The sequence below is a fragment of the Gadus chalcogrammus genome, chromosome 5, assembly GCF_026213295.1.
Source record: "Gadus chalcogrammus isolate NIFS_2021 chromosome 5, NIFS_Gcha_1.0, whole genome shotgun sequence".
NCBI classification, from domain to species: domain Eukaryota; kingdom Metazoa; phylum Chordata; class Actinopteri; order Gadiformes; family Gadidae; genus Gadus; species Gadus chalcogrammus.
Genome location: NC_079416.1, coordinates 19,024,128 through 19,041,461, shown reverse-complemented (window position 1 = coordinate 19,041,461; position 17,334 = coordinate 19,024,128). Strand labels below are relative to the sequence as shown.

The following is a 17,334-nucleotide window of genomic DNA, read 5'->3' as shown; positions in this document are numbered from 1 at the left end:
TCCGCATAGACGTAACCTATTAAAACCAATGGTTCACCAAACTTCCTCAGTCGATACCAGAATAGATAGAAGACTGCGTCGTCGTCGTGGCTGCAGGTGAGGGTCACCGTCTCACCCGGCGACCCCACCGTTGACCGTCTCTGGAATAGGTCAGTTGGAAAACCTGGGTGAAATAAACTGGCTGGGAACGAGGTGGACGCATTAGTCGAATACACACGAGATGAATAGCATCAACAATATTCAAATGTTGATCACCAAGATACACAACAGGTGCACAAGCAAAATTAACCAAAAGCTAACGGTGCTATCAGTCCCATGCTATAGCCTAGCTCTGCTAAATGAAAAAAAAAGAATATAAAATAAGGATTATATAAACAAGATGTCTAAAAGACATAGACGTTAATAATCCACATTTGTGTCTCAACAGTTCTGTGTTTTTTTACATACCTGCCACTAACAGTAAATAGAAAAAGGAGAACATGGTCTCATCTTTCATCACCGTGCGTATCATTTGAGAGACTTGGAATAATGACGTGACATGAAATCGATGCTTGTTTCAGATGCCCGCCCCAAATGGACAGCTATAGGCCTACGTCTACCACCTGCAAGTTTCACTTCCGAAAATTATGTCAAATTTGTATAAAGATTAGAAATATGTAAACCAGGACTTTAAAAAAAATAAAAATATTAGAAAGAGGTAGTCAAATATACTGCATTTAGAAAAATAAGGATATTTAAAGAAATGCACTTTGAGGGAAGTATTTTGATGTTAGTCAAAATATCCTATAATATAGAAGTCCTGTAATAGTCCTGTGGAGCAGTAAATCAGACAGACACACACACACACACACACACACACACACACACACACACACACACACACACACACACACACACACACACACACACACACACACACACACACACACACACACACACACACACACACACACACACACAAACACTTGCAAAAATGACTAGAATAAATCCAGAACTTGAAAACAAACACAAACCAAAAAACAAAACAAAATGGAAGACATGGCGAATAAATGTCCCCTCATAGTAGCCTGCATCCATTTATTTAACGGTCTCATTGTGGTGGTTAGGTGCAGGTGTGTGTGTGTGTGTGTGTGTGTGTGTGTGTGTGTGTGTGTGTGTGTGTGTGTGTGTGTGTGTGTGTGTGTGTGTGTGTGTGTGTGTGTGTGTGTGTCAGTATGACAACTAGACCAGATGACAACGTTTTTGTGACAGGCGCTCTTCCAAGAAGACGCACCGTGCATACTTGCTGCACAGAAGTATTGTGCGGTATCGGACTGATGGACCTGGGAGATCGTCAAATTGACATCGGCCTTAGCGTCGCCCGTGATGCCAAACCGGGTGATGAACCCCAACTCCATCTGCGCTGTGTTGTGGTAAATCCTCCCGACCATGACCATGTGACGTCCCGTCCCTTGGACGGTCCTGTGCTGGAACCAGAACACGTAGGGGTAGTCGGAGTCTCCATGGCGACAGTGGAGGGTGACATTCTCAAGATCTCGTGCGGTCAGGAGATGTCTCGGGGACTGGTTGATGTCGAGGGACGAGAGGACAAACTCTGGATGTTGTTGTCGAGGAAGAAGAAGAAAAAGCAGAAGAAGAAAAATAAGAACAGAATATTAAATAAGTCACATCTAAGGTGAAAGAGCTAAAGGTGCTACCTTGTTCTGTTACCAGCAGCAGCAGAATAAAACGTATAAAAGCTGCTGACATGTTGAAAGCAAAACAACTAACTACATTCAAGACGCCTCGGAGTCCACTCTGATTCTGGAGGGAGGAGACTCTACTTATTCTGTGTTAATGCGTTGCTTCTGCCCCCTGCTGTGGTGTTTCAGTTTCACATGCTAACCACTACCCCTTACCCTAATTAGTCTGACCCTAAACTCTAGCCCTTATCCATACAGGGCCTGAGGACCCCAGTATGGAAGCATATATGTAGCAAAATTCAAATGGCAATGCAATTTGACTTTTTGGAAAACGTTTTGGATTCCGTTTTGCCAAATCTTTTGCAAAGCGTTCGTTTTGCGGATTGAAATGTCATTTGAATATCGCAACACACGGAGCATGGCGAAGTGGATTGCAATCACGGGGACGCTATAGCTTTTCAATTTGAATAAAGGAACTCAAAGAATTTGACAAAATGTTATTGTATTTTTATTGTTATAACTTTTGTAAATTTAATTGAGGATTGCATTGTCACTTTGCATATTAAAATACACTTTGAATAACGTATTTACAAATTACATTATGAAATTGCATAATGCATTGTCAATTGCATAACGTAATTACTTATTGAATTGCAAATTGCATTGCCATTTGAATTTTGCTACATATATGCTTCCATACCCCAGCCCTAACCCGTAACTCAAGCACTAACTCATCCTGCCATAGACCTAACCCATAACTATGGCCCTAAATAATCCTACCCTAGACCTAACTCAAAGTGGCGTTGTGCTGTGTTTTTTTTTTATTTTGGCCTCAAAACAAAGAAGCAGTAGCCTGACTGCTATGTTCAAGGCATATCTTTGTATGTTCATCGTTTAATTGCATTATAGGCTTTTTTTTTGTACCGTCCTGTTTTGATCAGTATATGCCAATGTTATTATCAATAAAAAAACAATTGCACAAGGCAAGCCGATGCACTTCTCCATGTTGATAAGAGCATTAAAATGAGAAAAATGAATGGGACAAAGAATTCAAGGGATATTTAGCATAGAATTTTTTTTTGCGATTAATCACGATTAATCGTGAGTTAACTATGGCATTAATGCGATTAATCGTGATTAAATATTTTAATCGCTTGACAGCCCTAGTTCCTATATATACTTTGATGTTAATGACAAAAAAAAGTCACAAACATTCAGTGCTTTATCGAACATGCTGGGTAAACACAGTCTGCGTGTCTTCCCCTGTGCATCATGCTACATTACATCAATAAGTGGCCTACAAGGAATTATCAGAATGGCAATACTCAGAGGAGATAACTTATCCTGCAATAACAAGAACAACATGGTACTAAAACAGTAACATTAACAACAAAGTACGACTACATCATCAACCAAAAGGAACCCAAGCACTGCACTGACTCTACATGTCGATAGAGTTTCTGAAGAAAGACAGTGGCCACCTGGCATGGTTTTCTTGTGCTGATTCTGTTGGCGATACTAGCTGCTCAACTGAAACAAAGTCAAGCTACTAAAAAGGAGAGAGCCTCATATGAGGGGCTCATCCATTGGCTGACAAGGGGATCAAAGTTGCCTTGGATGAACTTAAATGAACCAATGTTAGGGAATGGAGGTTAACACCGTCATGCGGTTTGCTCGACTTGTATCCTCCAAATGTACCCCTCCACACGCCTCCTCCCCTTCCCAGATTCAACAAGTCAGCAGGAAACAGGGTTTTTACCCTCTCTTGTCTTGTGGTAACATAAGGGTTTTTGTACCAGAGTACGTTGGTTCTTCATCACAGTGCATTCTGGCTGCACAGTAATACTCTCCCGTGTCCTCCGGGCTCCTCGGCTTCAACAGCTCCAGTCTAGACCACTTCTCTCCATCCCCGCCAACGGAGAAGTAGCCTGTAAAGTTAGCCTCGACGGTCGGCTGCTTGTAATAGACAAACGCGATAAGATCCAGCCGGTTTCTTCCTTGCGAGCGCTGGTACCAGAGGATGGTGTCGTAGTTTGGGATTTGATGCTTGCAGGACAGGTTTACTCTGCTGCTGTTCTGCTCTTCCAGCACGGCTGCTGGAGTCTGGTCCACCTTGTGCTGTGGAGACGCTGCCAAATGAGAAGATCCATGAAGTTATACCTCACACTGAAGAAGCTAGACTACACAGACGACTCTGTAAATAATTTACAGAAGGCTAACCCATTTGAGAATGTATCTTGTATATTTGCATGCCTTGCCTTCACTAATAAATAAATGTAGACTTAAATCCATCTTTAGAGTGTGAATTGATCTTACGTGATTTCAAACTCCAAGTCTATTTTCTCTCCCCTCCAACCCCCAGAAACACCTCACATACTAAGGGGTATTGCTTTGGCGAGGAATCACGATAAGTGAGCCAAGTGAACGATACCTTTAATCAAGATGACGTTCATGGTAATTATGTTGAGTAGCAGAGTTCTCATGCTGTCCGTCTTTCCTGTTCTTAGGGTTACAATGTCCTTCTGTCTGCGCTGAGCTCAACAGTGCTGCAGGTTCACAGGATATGGAAAGACCACAAGATGCTAACAGGGTTGCTTTACACAGGTTTCAAGGGTCCAACCTCAATGTCTGTAGTCTACCTGTAGGCTTCCTTGAATTATGTTTTGGTTCATGATTATTAAAGGGAAAATAAGAAAAATTGTAAATTAGTAATTCCGAGATTCAGACGGGTCGTTTGATTCCAAATTCATCATTGTGCATCCAGGAGGGGAGCTTGCTGTGTTATAAGGTGAACGGATGAACCTTTGTCATTATTATAGTGTCTATAGACTCTATATTGTTAATAAGAGTTGTGTCATATAGTGTGTGTGTGTGTGTGTGTGTGTGTGTGTGTGTGTGTGTGTGTGTGTGTAGGGTTTTATATAATGTGTATAGTGTCGTCAGTGACATGGCGTGTTCCTTCATCCTGACTGCAAACAACGATCGCACGTCCATCAATGCTGGTGATCTACCTAACCTGCCGGTCCTCTTCGACTTGCCTTTCGCGGGTGCGGTAAACGTTTCCATGGTAACAGCGAGCTCCACCAATCAAAGACGTCGTGTCCTGAATTACTAGGCCCACAGACCCACAGTCCTGAAGAGGTAGGCTCTCAATTAATTTTAGATTAATTTAGGCTAAATAAACAGGCATATTTCTTCAATCCTTTTTGAAAAACATGGCCAGCTCCGGCCAGAAGCGTTTGGTCCTTCTTTAAGAGGCCCATGGTCTGGTCACCCTACTTTGTTAGCATTTGCTTTCCGTAAGCCATTACCAGGATTTCTCGGCTACATTCGCCGCTGAATTATCTGCGTGTTTGTAGACATATTTCTGTGTTGTTACTGGCACTCGTTTTGTATAAGCGACTATACGGAACACATTGGAAATGTTTGGAAAGTAATTCAAAGTGTACTCCCTTCACATCAACAGGAGCTAGGCTACTTTCGGCTAACGGAAGGCAAATGCTAACCTCACGAGCTCCCCTCCTGGGCGCACAATGATGAAATTGGATTTAAACGACCATTTGGAATCTGGGTAAGACTAACATCGCCCATTTTTTTTTAGTTTTCGGCTTATCCTTTTAAATTAAAAACATGTGTTTCGGGTTAATAAGCATTGGGTGTCATGCCTAACCCGATCTAATCCTGGGTCCACCATTCATACCATGTTATGGCAGAACATTTGGCGGGTGACGACAAAGAACCTCGGCCAGAAACAGAACAACAGTCAGAGTTACACTGTTTTGGGGGATTTGAATAAGCGTTGACTATAAACCTTTACAGCATCTGTGGTCGCTGTCTATAGTAACTACAACTCGCGTACAGATTGTACCAGGTGAAGATAGGCCTACTATCTAATAGAGTACTAAAGCGTGACGTCTTGTTCCATAGCAACCGATTTTCCGTTCTGCACAAACCAAATTAACAATGGGAAATCCTATGGCACACGAACCTTTTATGTAAAAGGAACGATTTTTTTGAGAATTGATTTGCGAGTTTGCTTTACCAATGATGTTAGTAATATTGAGAATGTATTGTGTTCATATAAAAAAACTAAAACTAAGTTAACGTTGTGTAAGCTGCTAGCGCGAACTTTTCCGTTTGGTTGTCATTTTCACCTCTTGAAATGTATATATTTTTTCATTTTGAAAGAAACAACGCATGGAAGCAATGGAAAACGCCATCCCTCGTTCGGTTGTTTAGAACTGAAAATCCGGTTGCCAGGACAACGCAACGTTTTATAATAATAATAATAATAATAATAATAATAATAATAATAATAATAATAATAATAATAATAATGACTGATCAGCTTTTTATAGATTTTTGCTAAGTACTCAAAGACGCTTTACAAATAAGAAAGGAATACATACAATAGTATTTTATTCCCATCAGCAGTCCCCTACGGATTGACACTCGCATACAGCCACACACAGCCCAATTTGACCTCAAGTGGGCCGAGCCAGTAAAACCATTTATAATAGCTTAAAAATTACAAAACCTCCACAGTTGTCCCTTTCTCTTACTGTAAAGACGTACAAGTTCATTAAGAACTTTTTTTGACCAACATGTTAAAAGTGTAACAAGAATGGCATTCTTTCATCTAAAAAATATTGCAAAACTCAGACCAATGTTATCTGCAGCAGATGCAGAGACACTCATTCACGCATTTATATCATCAAGACTGGATTATTTTAATTCACTGTTCGCTGGTCTATCTAACTCGACCACGAGAGGCCTCCAGCTTTTACAGAACGCTGCAGCTAGATTATTGACCAGATCGAGTAAATTGGATCATATTGTCCCTATTCTCGCCTCTCTAAATTGGCTACCAATAACTAACAGATCGGGTGCCAAATGCGTGGATGATGTGTGTCAATGTCTGTCTGTACATGAGAATGTTTCTGATTGTATCGAAGCATGTTTGTTCGTGCTTGTTTGTGTTGTCACAAAATTAGCAGCAGTCTACATTCCAGTATGTACTTTGCCCTTCTAATTCATTATTCTGTGTTCTAGCGTGTTGCGGTGACTGCGACTGGATGCCTTGACTCTCCTCATGGTTACCCGGCCAGCTCTGTGTTCCTTCTCAAGATTTCCTCCTTGCTAATTAAGGTAATTTTTACTGGCCTGTTATGCCCTTTCAGGCGGTTCCGGTGATTAAGGGCTATACAAATATAATTGAATTAGTATGATGCTACGGTGTGTGTAGATGGTGAGGCTCCGCCTGAGCAGCAATTTATTTATTACTTTATGCGTATGCTCGCCTCTTCTTCTTATTTAATTTTCTTCTCGATTTCTGTAGCAGAAGCAGCGCCCCTTATGGGCCTGGCATGTGTACTACAGCGTTTCTACAGATCTTGCCGGATTCGCTTGACTCCGTCTTTACGGAGATACTCCGAAACCGGATAGATCGAAACTGGAACGGTTTCGCCCGTTTCGGCTTCGTGTGGACGGGGCCCAAGTCGTGCCACGCTAAGCCGTGGCGAGTTGTGCTGGTAAAACGAAAAGGGGCAATAGTATATCGCTACAGTGTGTGGCACATTTCTTGTACAACATCGCTCATTGTAACAGTCAAAAAAGTTACACAACTACCTGCGGGCGACTCACTTGGTCACTGCGGGCACCATGTTGGCAACCCCTGATCTCAAGTAAAGACGTGACTTTACAACAATATTGTTTCTGCAGTAGTTTGGTTTCAAAGATCTTGAATAGTCATATATCATGTCGTTCATATTATGGAGATAACCTGACTGTGGGTTTTGCTCCAGAATGAAGAATTTCCCATAGTGAACTAAAGGTTGTGTTTTTGGCACTAAATTAAAGAGGAGATCCGGCTTATGCCAAAGCAGTAACAGCAGGTGCGGGGAGGTTAATCAGATAAATTATTAGACAAGGAGTTATTGTACGGTGAACCCCTAATACGCTGCATTGTGGAAACTAGCAGCACAGAAATACACAGCACTGCTCTCCATGCTGATGTTCTGTATCCCCAACGTTGCATTTTTGCCTTCTTCAGCACTCCCACTCATTGCAACAGCCATTCCTTCTTCGGGATTTGCATCAGTTGCGATCATGTACCCCAGTAATTTCAGCTGTTTATCGTTGCGTTGTTGCTTGTACCAGAGGATTCGGTTGTAGCCCTGAATACTGTGAGAGCAGCTCAGCGTGTCCATTTTCGATGCAATGGCCACAATCATCTCGGGCGGAGTTTGGTGAACCTTGTCACTATTGGATGCACCTAGGGAGAAAATAAGAACCAAAAAAGCAAAGTTGAAATGTGGGGACTGGAACCAGTCAATAGTATTCAGATGTGGAAGGCTCAAGTCGTGGAAAACAATTCAAAATTTGTAGCATTGTAGAATGTCCAACAATGAAGCCAAATAAGATACCATTTAAGGATAGTACCTGAGACGACCGTAAATGTAATTATTAGAGCGAGGAATGTGATTGTCATCATATTTGTCTCGTGATCAGTCGCTGCAATCTTGAGACATCCTTTACTGTCAACCCAACCCTATTGAGTAAATTTCCTACGTGCAATAACCTTTCAACTTTCATTGTTTTAATGGCAGTGGCTCCTATTTAATCTCGCAACCATATCGGAACCCCCATGTGGGAGGAGCCATTTGGTGCAAATGTTTAGAAGAGAGGAAGTGATGCCATCGAAATGTCTTACTATACAGCACTGACGGTGGTGATGATTTTTATGTGACTCAAACACAAGACAACTAAAGAACTCCCCCTAGTGCTTGGTACGTTTTTATTATCCTTTCTTATTGTGTTTTGTGAGCTGTTTGATTGGTTTGCAGCTGAGGACCAATCATGGGTTGGAAGAGTTTTGATGAGCAGACAGAGTGCACTGTTAAGAAATACAGCACATGATTGGTCCAAAAAATGATGAAGCAAAAAGCAACCTCCAACGCAGGTGGCCGGGGGAACACTTGATATGAGGTCTTCATTCCAAACCAGCGCGGATAAGAACCGCACTACTTTGGGTTTTTGTTATGAGTGGCGGTGGGTGTGTGTTGACGTGCTAATCTAGCAGCACAGTAATACACTCCACTGCTCTCTGGGTCTTTCAGATGAACCAGAAGAGAGCCGTTCTTGGTTGTCTCCCCGCTGAGATCCCCAGAAATGTTGAAGTCCTGTTGAAAAGCACTTTCTATGTTGTTGGTTTGGTAATTCAAGTGTCCGATCAGACTGAGGTTTCTCTGTCCAGCAGATTGCTGGTACCACAGCATCACTCTGTAGTTCGTTTCCCCGTGCCTACAGACCAACTCTGCACGGTCCCCAGGTTTCCTGATGAGTTCTGAGGGAGTCTGATGGACTTCAATACCCAGAGACACCCCTGGAGAAAGACAAGAAGAGACTAGCATTGTGAACCGCTCTTCAGTAACATGCTCTAACATGAAATATTGTACAGAGTTTAAACCCATAATGCAAAATGACATTAAATATCCTATAGTATACGTTCATCAATCTCATAATTATCATATAATATAATGGTTGACAATATTTCCTAATGGATTATTAAACTGATTCTAGTTATTACCTGTGAAGTAAAGTATACACAGGAGTCTCATTTCAACTGATGCTGCCCTTTGCTATCCAGTAGAAGCTAAGGTATTGCAAACCATTGTGTATGAAGCCAATAGTTGTGTGAGGCGGTCAGGCGGAGCAGGAAGTGATGTCCCCAGACACTGGTTGGTATACCAATGTTTCGGTAGAGATATGGGAGGGAATTGGCACATTGCTCTCCTGGGTCTCCTGGGAACATCTGGCAACCATTACCATTTCATTAGCTTAAGGCAATAACATAATATATATAGGCTATGTGTCCTTCAATAAATATCGCGATAAACGCAATAATTCTGATGATTGAAGTAGAAATGGTTTCAGTAGGGTAAATTGCAATCCGATCAAAGGTCTGCTAAGTTTCTTGGTTTCATTGGTTTGTGGATATGTTTGATATGAATTCTCAATTACAAAGACATTTCATCTATTGTTTACTTTAAAATTACACTGGTGGAAATTGTTCTTAAACGTCTACTTCAACTAGAGAAAAGACATACAAGCACACCCACGTACCCCATTTTATTTTTATTTTCAGCCACCATGTGCCTTGTATAACATCTTGCCAAAGGACTACAGTTGAAAATTAGCCTGCTGGCTAACACTGGCACATTTACAGAAATGTTGATCAATGTGCACTGTCCTTTAAATAAATAAATAAATGAAAAATGAATGGGTCTACGGTAAATGCTTTATCGGCAGTAGTTTGGTCAGTAAGATCTTCCCTTAAATAATAATGTAATATTATGTTGTTTATGTCCCAAAGTAAGCTAACCATGTGGGTTTAGTCACTTGGCTCCAGACTGAAGCATTTCCCATAGTGAACCAAAGGTTGTGTGTTGTAAAGTCCCTGTTAGTTGGTCATATCGTATTGCGTATATATATATATAAAATGTGTATATTGTTATTTCTATTCAGGCACTTGAGACAGCCCAGGTAGCGCCGTAGGGTCCTAGAGTTTTACTAGGTGCACGGGATTGCATAACCCGCCATGACAGAGAATGCGTTCGTGAAGAGTGAGTTAATACTGAACGACGTATATTTACGTATATTTATGTAGGATGAATGTTGTATGCAGTCCGCAATTCTGTTCCATATAGTGGCCTTGATTTTGTGTGTTTGAGCTGGCTTCTGCTATTGTGTTAGTTGATTCACTCACTAATCGAGCAGCTAGTGTATAAGTCTGCACCGCGTGTAGACATTGCATATGTGTACGTCACTCTGCTGCGCCGTTGTCGGCTGTTATATTGTACTGTGTTAACGTGTGTATGTGGAAGCTATTCATGCAAGTTATGTTTATATAGCATTCATGGGATGTTGTTAGTACTAAAGCCCGGTGCTTTAGTATGTGAATCTTGTAATAATTATTTGTCTATTTTCTTACTGTCTTACAGAAAACCATTCACATTTATTTATTCATTCCTTCATTCATTTGATTATTCATTAAAGCCATCATTGATGTAATTCGCCTATTCAAGATATATAAACAACAAAAACTGTGTATGCGTCTACTCTCTGACCGGAGTTGCCGTCTTGATAAAGTGGTCCCAGCACACACACGCACATTCTTCAATATTGTGTTTCTGGCACTAAATGAGAGCGGAGATCCAGCTGATGCTATAGCAGTTGCTGCAGGTGCAGGGAGGTTAATCAGATGAATTATTAGACAACGAGTTATTGTACGGTGAACCCCTAATATGCTGCATTGTGGATACTAGCAGCACAGAAATACACAGCGCTGCTCTCCATGCTGATGTTCTGTATCGTTAACATGGCAATTTGATCTTTTTCAGCACTCCCACTCATTGCAACAGCCATTTCTTTTTCGGGTTTTGCTTCCTTCAAGAATATGTACCCCAGGAACTGGAGCTGTTTATTGTTGCGTTGTTGCTTATACCAGAGTATTTGGTTGTAGTCCTCAATGCTGTGGGAGCATTTCAGTGTGGCCATTGCTCTTGACTCAATGGCCACAACCATCTCGGGCGGAGTTCGGTGAACCTTGTCGCTATTAGATGCACCTATGGAGAAAATAAGAACCAAAGAGGCAAAATTGAAATGTGGGGACTGGATACAGTCATTAGTATTCAGATGTGGAGGATCTGCTTTAGTCGTGGAGAACTAGTCACAAATGTAACATTGTAGAATGTCCAACAATGAAGCCAAATAAAGAAGCATTTAAGGAAAGTACCTGAGACGACCGTAAATGAAATTGTTAGAGCGAGGAATGTGATTGTCAACATATTTGTCTCGTGATCAGTCGATGCTAGTTAGCTTGTGACTGATCCTAATAAACACAACCCTAATTCAGTACATTTCCTAAGTGCGATAACCTTTCAACTTGCATCGTTTTGATGGCAGTGGCTCCTATTTCCATCTCGCAACCATACCGGAACCCAAGTGTGGGAGGAGCCATTTTGTGTAAATGTTTAGAATAGAGGAAGTGATGCCATCAGAATGTCTAACCGTACAGCACTGATGTTCACCTAGACTCAGTATTTGCCATCCAGTCCCCTCCTCCCACTATTGTATGATGTACGTCCTAGCACCTCATTTGCGCACTTAATGTATGTTGTTTTTATTCATAGTACCTAATTGTATAGCATCTGCATTAGCTAGCTCACTGCAACAGCGAATGGGTTAACCTTGCGATTGTTAGTACTTGTGCTTGGTTTGTGAAAATCCTTACTGCACAGACAGTGATATATTGTTTCACTTCTTATGAATGTACTTATTGTAAGTCACTTTGGATAAAAGTGCCCAAAATGTAAATGTAAATGTATGGTGGTGACATTTTTTGTAGAGACTGGAACAGTTGGATATAGAAAAAAATTATTGCTAACCCTGAAAAGATCGCTTTCAGTTTTGTTGAGGAAAATCCCTGTAGTATGTACAATAATGAAGACAAATCGGACTAAATCGTGGGAAAGAAGCTGAGACAACCGTAAACTTAATTATTTGAATACAGTATCTCCTATTTCCACCTCACAATCGTACCGAAATGACAAATGTGGGAGGAGACATTTTGTGTAAATATTTAGAAGAGAGAAGGTAATGCTATCAAAATGTTAAAAATGTCATCCCTGATCTGTTAAATTTTCTTTTTTTATTGTAACTTCAACACAAACCAATTAAAGAACACCCCCTAGTGCTGGGTATTTGTATTTTGTATCCACCAAATGTACCCCTCCACACTCCTCCTCCCCTTCCCAGATTCAACACGTCAGCAGGAAACAGGGTTTTTACCCTCTTGTGGTAACATAAGGGTTTTTGTAGCAGCGTACGTTGGTTCTTCATCACAGTGCATTCTGGCTGCACAGTAATACTCTCCCGTGTCCTCCGGGCTCCTCGGCTTCAGCAGCTCCAGTCTAGACCACTTCTCTCCATCCCCGTCGACAGAGAAGATGCCTGTAAAGTTAGCCTCGATGGTCAGCTGCTTGTAATAGACAGTGGCGATGAGTTCCAGCCGGTTGCTTCCTTGCGAGCGCTGGTACCAGAGGATGGTGTAATGGTTGGGGATTTGATGCGCGCAGGACAGGTTCACTCCGCGGCTGTTCTGCTCTTCCAGCACGGCTGCTGGAGTCTGGTCCACCTGGTGCTGTTGGGACGCTGCCAAACGAGAAGATCCATGAAGTTATACCTCACACTGAAGAAGCTAGACTTCACAGACAACTCTGTCTAACCAACCCGTTTTTTAGTTTAGAGAACGTATCTTGTATATTCTTGCGTGCCTTCACCTAGACTAAATCCATAATTGGATTTTGAATTGATCTTATGTGATTTCAAACTCCAATTCTATTTTCTCTCCCCTCCAACCCCCAGAAACACCTCATATACTAAGGGGTATTGTTTGGTGAGGAATCACCATAAGTGAGCCGAGTGAAAGATACCTGCTGTAATCCATATGATGTTCATGGTAATTATGTTGAATAGCAGTGTTCTCATGCTGTCCGTCTGTCTTGTACCTAGGGTTACAATGTCCTTCTGTCTGCGCTGAGCTCACTAGTGCTGCAGGTTCACTAATAGGAAATGGAAAGATCACGAGATGCTAATCAGCTGGCGTTGCACAGTTCTCAGTCTTCCAACCTCAATTTCTGCAGTCTACCTGTAGGCTTCCTAGAATATGATTTTGTTTTATTGTTTGAATATTAAGTTCTAAATATGTTGTGTTTTGGCGGAATTAGCATCAGGTATCAGGCCTAACCCGACCTATTCTCTGATCCAACAGTGCTACTATGTTATAGCAGACCTCCAGACGGCACAAAGCCTGGGCCCGAAACCAAGCACTACAACTGGCGAGTTACCCCTTGTTGCCTGTTTCGTTATGGAGATATTCTATCAAGAAATATACCATGTCAGCAAATGGCAGTAACAAAATATAAAGGCTATATTTGCTTCAATTATCATTAATATCCAGAATATTACAAGGATTCTGATTGTTGGTAAAGACTTGGAAATGTTTTCATTACAGAAATCTGCGGTTCACTGACTGAAATCCGATCAGAGGCCTGCTAAGTTTCTGGGTTCGTTGAGCACGTTCATGATTTAAATAACATGCCTATACCAACCTTGTTCGATGAATGGATTTTCTTATTTTCTTCGTTTAGAAAAGGGACATTTGATTTGAATGTGTTTGAAGTTTACTGTCAAATTATGCTGGGGGCAATATGTTTGTTTAACATTTACTCCATCTAGAGGAAAGACATGAATGGCATTTGGCAACGCACTCATACACAAAATATGATGGCAAAATATTGTTTTGGCAGTACTTTGGTTACAAAGATCATGAATATTATCATGTCATGATGTTGTTTACATCACAAAGACAAGCTAGTCATGTGGGTTTAGTCACTTGGCTCCAGACTGAAGCATTTCCCATAGTGAACCAAAGGTTTTGTTTTTGGCACTAAATGAAAGCGGAGATCCAACTGATGCCAAAGCAGTTGCTGCAGGTGCAGGGAGGTTAATCAGATGAATTATTATTAGACGAGGAGTTATTGTACGGTGAACCCCTAATACGCTGCATTGTGGATACTAGCTGCACAGAAATACACAGCACTGCTCTCCACGCTGATGTTCTGTATCCTTAACTCAACGGTTCGGTCTTGATCAGCACTCCCACTCATTATGACGCCTGCTTCGGGAAACTCAGTAGTACTGGATATATACCCAAGGAACACCAGCTTTTTATCGTTGCGTAGCTGTTTGTACCAGTGGATTTGGTCGTAGTTCTTAATGCTGTGAGAGCATTCCAGCGTGACCGTTGGTCCTGACTCGATGGCCACAACCATCTCAGGTGGAGTCTGGTGAACTTGGTCGCTAAGAGATGCACCTTCAGAGAAATCAAGAACCAAATATCAGATTACCAAAAATACACTTTTACAACTAGGGTAATTGTGACCGTGACAGTGAAACCAGTCAGAATTATAGTGAAATGTGGTTGCTATCCCCGGGAAGATCGGTTTTAGTTTTGGGACGTAATTCTGACGTAATAGTATAATGTACAACAATAAAGAAAAGTCAGACAAAATGTAAGGACAGTACCTGAGACATCGTTTAATGTAATCAGTAGCGCGAGGAAGGTGATTGTCAACATGTCTGGATGTGATAAGTCAACGCTAGCTAGCTTGTAATGGTCCTCCTTTAAACACACCCATATTGAGTACATATAACCTATGCATCATTCTGATTGAAGTGGCTCCTATTTCCATCTCACAACCATACCGGAACCCCCGGGTGGGAGGAGCCATTTTATGTAAGTTGTTAGAAGAGAGGAGGTGATGCCAACAACACTTCTAACCGTACAGTACTGATGGTGGTGACATTTGGTGTAGACTCAAACACAAAACAGCTTAAGAACACTTCCAGGTGCTTGGTATATTTGTATTAGCTTTCCTTATAGTGTTTTATGATCTTTTTGAATGGTTTGCAGCTGAGGACCCATCATGGGTTGAGAGAGTTTTGATGAGCAGCAAAATTGCACTGGAAAGAAATACAGCACATGATTGGTCGAAAACAACGACGAATAAAAAATCGTCCTCGACCTCAAACGCAGGTGGCCGGGGGACCACTTGGTTGAGCTTTTCATTCCAAACCGCCGCTGATAAGAACAACACACTGTTGTGTTTGTGAAGAATAGTGGTGGGTGTGGGATGACGTGCTAATCTAGCAGCACAGTAATACAGGCGAACCAGAAGAGAGCTGTTCATGACTGTCTCCCCACTGGGATCCCCCGACAGTGTAAAGTCCTCTATAAACACACTTTCTACGTTGAAGGTTTTGTAATTCACATGTCCGATCAGAGGTCTCTTTCCATCAGACTGCTGGTACCACAGCATCACTTTGTAGTCGGATTCCCCGTGCATACAGATATGTATGCACTGTCCCCAGGTTTCCTGATGAGTTCTGAGGGTGTCTGATGGACTTCAATACCCAGAGACACCCCTGGGGAAAGACAAGAAGAGACTAGTATTATGAACCACTTTTCACAAACAATCAAACATGGAATCATGTACAGAATACAGTTCATACCCATCATGGGAAATGCCATCCTTACGCTTATTTTTTTATAATTCTAGTTTCTAGTCATTACTTGTGAGGTAAAATACACAAAGGAATCTCATTATTTAAACTGATTCTGGCCAGTGACACTAATGAAGCCAATAGTTGCGTGAGGCAGAGCAGGAAGTGATGTCACAAGACACTGATAGGCTGGTATACCACGTGTTGGAAGAGATACAGGAGGGAATTGGCAGATTGCTCTCCTCGGTCACAAACTGATGAGATCAAATATACCAATAACAAGATCAAAACTGTATGGTGGGTAACATCTGGCAACCGCAACTTTTTAAAAAGCATTCAGCAGTGACACAATATATTGGCTATGTGTGCACGAACAATTGTAAATATCAGAATAATTATGTAAATGTAGATTATTGTAGTAGAAATGAAAATAGTTTCAGTCACGAACATCGCAATTCACCCACTGAACTCCGATCAGTTTCTTTGTTTGTTGGGCACGTGTATCATATGAATTCTCGAAACTCGTCATAAATATAGATTTTTCTATACATATTTGTACTGAATAATTTAAACAATTTCAATCATTATTCTCCGCCTTCCAAACCATATCACCCTGTTGCTCACAAATTACAAATCAAGTCCAAACTTCACGCAAAAATAACGTCTTACCTTTGTTGTTTTTGTCCTCAAAGTTGTGTTTGATCGCATGAAACGCCATAAGCAGATAATCCAGTGTCTGTGACCTATTTTGCAACTAAACACGGTGTTTTTTATCAAGGGCTAAGAGGGTATCTCAGGATTTCGGTAAATTGCCTTCAATCAGAACAGATATAATTTACTGCCATCTGGTGGCCATATGGTGTATTTGTGATTGTTTGGCTTGGTCTCATTCAATTATATTTGCCCTTACCTTTCAATTGAGGGGTTAAGTGTCCAAATTGTACTCTGGGTCCTCAAGTTATCGACTTGTTTGTATCTCATGAAGGTTGTATATGTTTCAGTTTTGCATTGGTTGGCATTGGATTTTTTGAGACTGCGCCTGAACCTTTCTCTACCAAAATCGTTGCTCTACTTCACTTTACTTATCAATTATTGACCCAGGTACTCATCAGATGTTATGCTATGGCCCTATAGCACTAAAGGGCTGCTAACTGATAATGCAAATGGTGGTATTTCAATTAGGGGTGTGAACGGTTACAAAAAATTGTAAACGGTTACACAACCCCTTTTTTTTTGTTTAACCGTTTTTAAATGAATTAATGAAATATTATTTATTTTCTTAAGTGGACCGCAGTCGCGCTATAGGGGGATTATTTGTTTATCAACACGGCGGATGCGCATGCAGAATGATCGCAAAAAGTAAATTTGTTTGACCGGTTGCCATGGTTATCTCCGTGTGGTTAATTTGCAGTTGCGGTGTTAATTAGGATGTTGTCAGCTTACTGTTTCATTAAACTGTAATCAGAAAACGTGGTTATATTCTGTAGACCCTATAGTATCTGTGGCATAAAGGCTTGGACGAATT

General features: G+C 41.3%; 2 long non-coding RNA genes and 1 gene segment (V, D, J or C); 1 reads left to right on the top strand and 2 right to left on the bottom strand.

Annotated features, from left to right (window-relative positions):
• Window positions 1-3,721: 3,721 nt before the first annotated feature.
• LOC130383132 (uncharacterized) lies at window positions 3,722-5,571 on the bottom strand. The gene is made up of 3 exons (XR_008895702.1): window positions 5,383-5,571; window positions 4,114-4,228; window positions 3,722-3,811 (listed from the first exon to the last, which is right to left on the bottom strand). It is a non-coding gene; the product is annotated as an uncharacterized LOC130383132 (long non-coding RNA).
• On the top strand, window positions 4,755-15,672 carry LOC130383131 (uncharacterized). 3 transcript variants are annotated; one of them, XR_008895699.1, is made up of 4 exons: window positions 4,755-5,253; window positions 6,735-6,830; window positions 13,110-13,203; window positions 13,516-15,672. It is a non-coding gene; the product is annotated as an uncharacterized LOC130383131 (long non-coding RNA). The 3 variants fall into 3 exon arrangements; XR_008895701.1 differs by lacking the exon at window positions 13,110-13,203; XR_008895700.1 differs by lacking the exons at window positions 13,110-13,203; window positions 13,516-15,672 and adding an exon at window positions 8,991-13,101.
• LOC130383129 (immunoglobulin kappa chain variable 12-41-like) lies at window positions 12,281-13,441 on the bottom strand. The segment is given in 2 exon segments: window positions 12,281-12,896; window positions 13,178-13,441. Coding segments are annotated over 2 exon segments (441 nt in total).
• Window positions 15,673-17,334: the final 1,662 nt, after the last annotated feature.